The sequence below is a fragment of the Rattus norvegicus genome, chromosome 10, assembly GCF_036323735.1.
Source record: "Rattus norvegicus strain BN/NHsdMcwi chromosome 10, GRCr8, whole genome shotgun sequence".
Classification (NCBI taxonomy): Eukaryota; Metazoa; Chordata; class Mammalia; order Rodentia; family Muridae; genus Rattus; species Rattus norvegicus.
Window position 1 is genome coordinate 58,669,206 of NC_086028.1, and position 7,480 is coordinate 58,676,685.

The 7,480-nt window shown below is 38.0% G+C and overlaps 1 protein-coding gene across 1 annotated transcript; it reads right to left on the reverse strand.

Annotated features, from left to right (window-relative positions):
• Nucleotides 1-6,281: 6,281 nt before the first annotated feature.
• Or1e22 (olfactory receptor family 1 subfamily E member 22) lies at nucleotides 6,282-7,220 on the reverse strand. The gene has a single exon (NM_001000027.1). The coding sequence runs from the start codon at nucleotides 7,218-7,220 to the stop codon at nucleotides 6,282-6,284; it is 939 nt and encodes a 312-aa protein (NP_001000027.1).
• Nucleotides 7,221-7,480: the final 260 nt, after the last annotated feature.

Consider the following 7,480-nt stretch of genomic DNA (forward strand, 5'->3'; position numbering starts at 1 on the left):
TTCCTTCTTCAAGAACTTGAAACTTTTATCTTGCAGATCTTCCACTTCCTTGGTTAGAGTTAGAATAGAGTTCATGGGTGGACTGGGAGCAGGTGGGGATGAAAATACGATGAATCAGGACAGGAGCAGAAGGAAAGAATACAAGAGATGGCTGGCATTGTGTTAATTTGGGAACAAGGTAGAAGTACAATGGAAACTCCACAGATTCTATGAGGGTGGTATAAAGGAAGATTCCTAGTAATGGAGCACATGAAACCTGAGTTGGCCATCCTTTGTAACAGGGCAAGTCCTCAAGTGGAGGGAATGGGACACTGATGCAATGACAAAATCTCTAACCTACAGTTTATCCTGCCTGCAAAATGTTCTGGGACAGGAGCCTACTATAATTATAATCAGAGTGATCATAAAGACTTCATCCAGCAATTGGTGGAAGCACATGCAGAGTCCCACAGACAAGTATTAGGCAGAGCTCAAAGAATCCTGTGGAGGGGTAGAAGGAATAAGTGGAGGAGCCAGAGAAATCAAGGACACCACAAAAACACACCCACAGAGTCAGCTGACTGGGATTCAAGTGGGCTCATAGAGATCAAGAAGCCTCTATGGGTCTGACTTATGTCCTCTTAATTTATGTTATGGTTGTGTAGCTTGGTGTTTTTGTAGGATTCCTAGCACTGGGAACAAAGTCTGTTTCTGATTCTTTTGCTTGACTTTGGGATTCTTTCCTCCTACTTGGATCTCTCCTCTAGCCTTGATGAGAAAACATGTACATGGCTATATTGAAGCCTCTTATGCCATATTTGCTTGGTGTCCCTTGGAAAGCCTGCTCTTTTCTGAGGAGAGGTGAAAGGGGCCTGGATCCAGGGGAACAGAAGGTGGGGAGGGAGAATCTGGGGGGAGGGGAAGGACAAACAGCAGTCAGGATATAATAAATAAGAGAAAAGTAAATAAAAAATAACTAATAAAAACAACCAAAACAAAAATGAAAGCATCTGATGTGTATAAAATATGAGGAAATATATTATATGAACTGTCAATATATACCTTTAAAATGACATTCAATGCAGATATACACAGCCAAACATTGGATTGAGTGTGAGGTCCCCAATGGAGGAGTTGACAAAGTCTGAAGGAGCAGAAGGCATTTGCAACCCCATATGAAGAACAATAATATTAACAAACCAGAATCCCAAGCTCCCAGGGACTAAACCACCAACCACAGAGTACATATGGGAAGGTGTACAATGGCTCCAGCTGTATATGTAGCAGATGCCTTATCTGGCATCCATGGGAGGGGAGCCCCTTGGTCCTGTGAAGGCTGGATGACCCAGCCTAAGGGAAGGCTAGAGTTCTAAGGTGAGAATGGGTGGCTGGGTGAGGGAATACCCTTAATAGAGGCAGGGGGTGATAGGGAGTTTGTGAAGGAGAAACTGGGAAGAGGATAACATTTGAAATGTAAATAAATAAAATAATGAATAAAGAAGAAAATGACATTCACATAATTTGTTTTTAAATTTAGTATATACACACATATATTTATATTATACATAAACATACACAGGCATATACACACATACATGTCCATATAGAATTTTAAATCTTTAAGAATTTAAATGTTCTGAGTTTTCTGAAAATGAAATGCTCTCAAAGTATTTATAATTATTATTTGCAAATTTCTTAGATGTATACAATGCACCAACCATATCTTTCTCAACCCCCTCCCTCCAACTCCTTTGGCCTTCATCCTCGGTACATCTCTCCTACAAATGTAAGCATTATTATTATTATTATTATTATTATTATTATTATTATTATGAATAGCCAAGAGTCAAATTAATGTTGCCTGGATGCACATGGCTATGGGATTATCCACTAGTGTGTGGACAGCCTGACAATGGCCCTTAGCAGTCATCAACTGCCAATAACTCCTAAGCTAAGAGTGGGGCAGTAGGAGCCATTCCCACTTCCATGCTGGATTATTTTAAAATTTAAAATACAACTTCATCACTTCTTATTCTCCCCCTCCTCTGTAATACTCCTCCTTTATCTAATACACCTCTCAAATTCACAACTTCCTCTTTTTTTAACCTTTGTTAACCAATTCCACATATAAATACAATCCACTGAGCTTATTCAGTGTTGCCTGCATGTATATGCTTCTAGAACTGACCACTTTGTGTAGGATAACCTATAAGGTATCCACAGAGAAACACTCCCTCTTTTAACACTTGTCAATTATGTGCATCTCTTGATCTACGGGTTGGATCTTATAGAATTTCCTCTATCTTCATTGATATGTCAACTGATATTGGAATTCTTCAAGCAGGAAATTTTAACTTGCTTAATTATGTCCAAGTTATGCTCAGGTGACCACGGTCACTGTAAGTTTATGTTTGAAACATTATCAGAGTTCAGCATCTCACAGTTCTTCACTCCATCCTCCTCCTCTTCCTATCTTTCTACCTCTTCTTCCATGATGCTCTGTGAGCCTTGGAGTAGGCATGGTCCATACAAGATCCCATCTATGGATGTGTAACCTAGTCACTTATTCTCAGCAATTGAACAGTTATGTGACTCAGTATGGTCAAATACCAACTATGATAAGAAGAATCTCTCATCAAGGTTGAGAGCAACACAGAATGATCTGTGCATAAAAGAAAAGACATACAGAAGATCATGACCTTTGCATGAATGTTGGCATATGGCTTTTTAGGATGTCTAAATGAAATTTCACTCATTCAATATCTGCTCTTTACATTTGCCTTCTTTGTCTCCACAGTACCTCCACACAGAAGCATGCACCAATTCATTCATTTTTGTTGTTGAATAATGTTTCATTGTATGAGTGTAACACATTTTATTTATCTGATTATCATTTGATTGCTCATTCTGCTTAGTGACAATTATAAATTCTACTTGCACGCATAGTGAAACAAAACTATTCATTTGAATCCCGCAACCATTGTAGCTATGTGCCCTGGTGTACAATTTCTCATTCATATGGTAACTTTATCTTCAGTATTTCACAGATACAATATTAAAGGTTGTGAGTTCCTTTTCCCAAAGGGTCTCACTGTACACCTCATGATGACCTCACAGGATCTTACTGTGCATCTAAGCTGACTTCAAAAGGTCACAATGCAGCTAGACTGACCTCACAAGGTGTCACTGTGCAACTTTGCTGCCATTTATACTGATGCTTCTGCCTGTCCTGTGTGCTGGGATCACGGGCAAGACCCATCACATCTGGTTTGATTTCTGTTTTTGTTAAGTTTTTTAGTTAACCTTTCTTGTTCCCCTTCTCCTTCTGTTTAAAACACTCTCACTTTGACACAGTTCATTTTCTACATTGCCCATAGTGCTTATCACATTGCATTATGTTAATCCAACAGTATGATTTCATGTATCAGTTAAAAATTCAAAATATGTTTAAAGAGATGTGCACTCTAGGCCATGTTTTCACAGTGTGGTACTGCTTTCCATTGCTCAGTGATGCTTTTGCTTCCTTCCTATAGCTCTTACATCTCATGTCATTGATGTTGAATATAGAATATTTCAAATTGCTTTTCACATGAGGAGGAATGTGGCTTAATTTACACACTGTCTTGTACCTGATAATTCTGTTATACTATGGGAATGGAATTTTAGAGTTTAGTTAAGACAGCAGTTATTACAACCTTAACTACATGGAAACAACAACACTTAGTATTATTGAACAAACAGCCACAATCTAAAAATTCTATGAGCTATTATACACTTATGTAAAATGTGTTTTGTGTGTGTGTGTGTGCATACATGCATGTGTGTACAGATAAGTGGCTATGTAGTGCTGGTTAATATGTATGGTTACAGGTTACTATGTAGCACTGGGTAGTAGATGACATCATAATTCAAGAAACAGGATAAAAGACAAAAGGAAGACTGGAAATAGAAGAGTTCAAGGTATGTGTTCCTACTGAAGATTATATGTAGGCTTAAGTGGAGATGTTTCCCAGGAAATAAGAAGATCTAGAGTCAGAGCTGGCTTCCCATGGAGATGATGATGATGATGATGATGATGATGATGATGATGATGATGATGGTGGTGGTGGTGGTGGTGGTGGTGGTGTTGGTGTTGGTGTTGGTGTTGGTGGTGGTGGTGGTGGTGGTGGTGGTGGAGGTGGTGATGATGATGGTGATGATGATGGTGATGATGGTGGTGGTGTGTGTGTGTGTGTGTGTGTGTGTGTGTGTGTGTGTTATAAACAGATTATAAAGAACTAGGTTTGTATGTCCTCACCTACCAAGGACAACTGAGGAAATAAGGGACCAGGGTTATGTCGTGCCATAATGAGGCAAACAATATAAAAAAGTAAAGAAAAATTCTTTTTTCTACAGAAATAAGACAAAAGAGTTGAATTGGTTTATGATTACAATTATGCTCACTTATTACCCCTCTGTGTGAACTGGAAAGTCAGTGAACTTCTTATTTTCTAGTCTGTGAAAAAAAACCTTCTCTACCTCTCTGAGATTGTCCCAAGAATAAAATAAAACCACCCACTAGAAATAGATGTTTTACAAAGTAAAATATGAAAATAAATTAGACAATATCAGATTTTTTCTTTTTTCCCTTGCTCTTAGAGAAGTAAATTGAATTGTCCCTGTTTATCAATCAAGTTCAACTTAAGACAAAATATACAAATGACAATTGTGCAAAATGATTCTAACAAATTTGTTCAGGGTAAAGACTAGTCTGAAAAGATAACATGGGTAGGAAAATAATATGGGGAGTTGAGAGAAAAAAAATAATGCCAAGTAGGAAATGTTAGAAGGAAGTAGGGTAGTAAAGATGTTTCATTGTTATCCAGTATCATTAATTCATTGCTCAAAATATTTTAACTGTTATATCATTGAACATAGAGATCAGGGTAAAATGATAAATTTTTGCAGTAACATAAGATGAATGGAGACCATATTAGACAATACCTGGAAATGCATTAGACAATATGCATTTCCAGGGTTGTTTATGCAAGGTTAGGAGGAAGTTGTAGCCAGATACAAAAGACAACTTTTCCTACTTTGGCTACTCTGCTAAACCTCCTCTCTTTCATGTATTGAAGAGTTATGTAACATGTTATTCATGTTGTTCCTATGAGAATGGATAATATCTGATATAAAATATTTACCTCAATACATTTATTACAATCCCAAATGCTACCATTACAAATTTTTATTGTAGATAACTCATGTTATCTACAATCTTCATGTCTTTGTTCCTCAGGCTGTAGACGAAAGGACCTCATGCCCTACAATGAACCAGAGACTGAGACCTTAGAGAGACCTATGGTAGAACCAAACATTATTGGAAAAATGTCAATGAAATAACTCCTAATGATATTATGCTGTACAAATATATTAATACCTTGTTCAGGTGTTATCAGATAGAATCTTCTGGCACCAGATCCAGAAGATGCAGAGACCTACTGTCAAACATTATGTAGAAAAACAGTATAAATTGGAATATTCCATTGTGTTCCTCTATTCAAGATGAGAGATAATGGTACTGTGTGGACAAGGGAGTGGGAATACTGTAGGAGTCAAAGAGGTTGGAGGATAAAAGGAGAACGTGGTACCACCCAATTAAATAAACAATCACTCACATGGGCTCTTAAAGCCCATAAAGGCAAGTATGGGTTCTGCAGGGGACTCTACCAGGTCCTCTGCCTATACCTTAGGGCTGTTAACTTGTCATTTTTGTGGGACTATAAATAGTGGGATCAGGTTTATCTCTGAATCTTTTGCCTGATCTTAAGTCTTCCTTCTGTTGTGAGGGCTATCCTCGATATGAGTGCTTTCATTTTTTCTTTTTGTATCTTGTTTTGTAGTATTTAGCTCTCCTCTCTTGGAGGGCAGCTGTTTTTAGCAGAGGAAAGGGAGAGGGAGTAAATTTGGGGCGAGAGGAAGGAGGAGGAACTAAAAGGAATGGAAGGAGAGGAAAATGTGGCTGGCATATATTGTATGAAAGAATGTATTTTTATAACAATAAAAAGAATGTAAGAAATAGAATCTGATAAAACATTAGCTCTTACCTTATGATTTCCTAGAATCACATATTCAAGGCTTAGGATGGCATTACTGAGTCAACAAGATCCCTTTATCTGACTGAACCATTTTGTAAAACTTCCTTTTGCAAATGAGATTATGTAGTATGTTCTTGTATGTGGGTCTCCTTTGAAGGTACATTTTGTAATCTTAATATCAGTGTATTCATTAGATAAATTTAAGTTAATACCCCAGTGTTGCCATTATAAAGATATTTTTTTCTTGATAAGGACTCTTACAAGGGCCTCCTTTATATCTCTGTTCCTCAGGCTGTAGATGAAGGGATTCAGCATGGGAGTCACCACCGTGTACATCATGGCCATGACAGTCTCCTTCACAGTAGAGTTATTAGCTGATGGACATAAGTATAGACCAATGACTGTCCCATAAAACAGTGACACCACAGACAGGTGGGAGCCACAGGTGGAAAAGATCTTGTAGATAGCCCGAGTAGATGGAACCTTTAGAATGGAGCAGACAATTTGTACATAGGACATAACAATGAGTAAGAATGGGATGACAATAAGGAGCCCTCCCAAGATAAATATCATTAATTCATTAATATATGTGTCAGAGCACGCTAACTTGAGCAGAGCAGATATGTCACAGAAAAAGTGTGGGATCACATTGTCCTTACAGAATGACAATCTAGCCAAGAGTAAGGTGTGCAACATAGAATATAGCACATTAAATACCCAGGAGAGACTCCCTAGACACACACAAAACTTGGGACTCATGATGCTGGTATAGTGGAGTGGAAGGCAGATAGCCACATAGCGGTCATAAGCCATGGATACAAGAAGGAAGATTTCCATGCCTGCAAAAACCATGGAAAAATACATTTGTGTTAGACAACCTGTGTAGGTGATGGATGTGTCCTGGTTTTGCATGTTCTGGAGCAATTTGGGCATTGTAACAGAGGAAAAGCAGAGATCAGAGAAGGACAAGTTGCTGAGAAACAAGTACATGGGTATGTGGAGATTGGAGTCCAGTAGAATGAGGATGATGATGATGAGGTTCCCCAGGATGGTGGTGAGGTACATGGCCAGGAGTAGGGTGTAGAACAGATGCCAGTGCTCTGGGGGTATAGGCAGGCCCAGGAGGAGGAACTGGGAGATGACAGTTTGGTTGTTCATTATCATTCTTTCTCTCCAGTATACTACTGAAAAAAAACCCAGCATCTTTTAAAATAAAAAAAGATCAACATATATCTATGGTATATATTATACAACAATAAATCTGACTACCATCCTAGAAATTATAATCTCAGAACTCTAAATGTCTGTACTCAACAAAATGATTAATTATTTTTCTTAACTTTTCTTTAACTGATTTCTGCCTCCAATCCTTTTCTAAATACTTTTATATACTTCCACTAAGAGAAAATTTGACTATTTTTCCT

Bases quoted from the DNA above. Each gene is read 5' to 3' on its own strand.
- Or1e22 (NM_001000027.1), bottom strand. From the start codon at position 7,220: ATGATAATGAACAACCAAACTGTCATCTCCCAGTTCCTCCTCCTGGGC.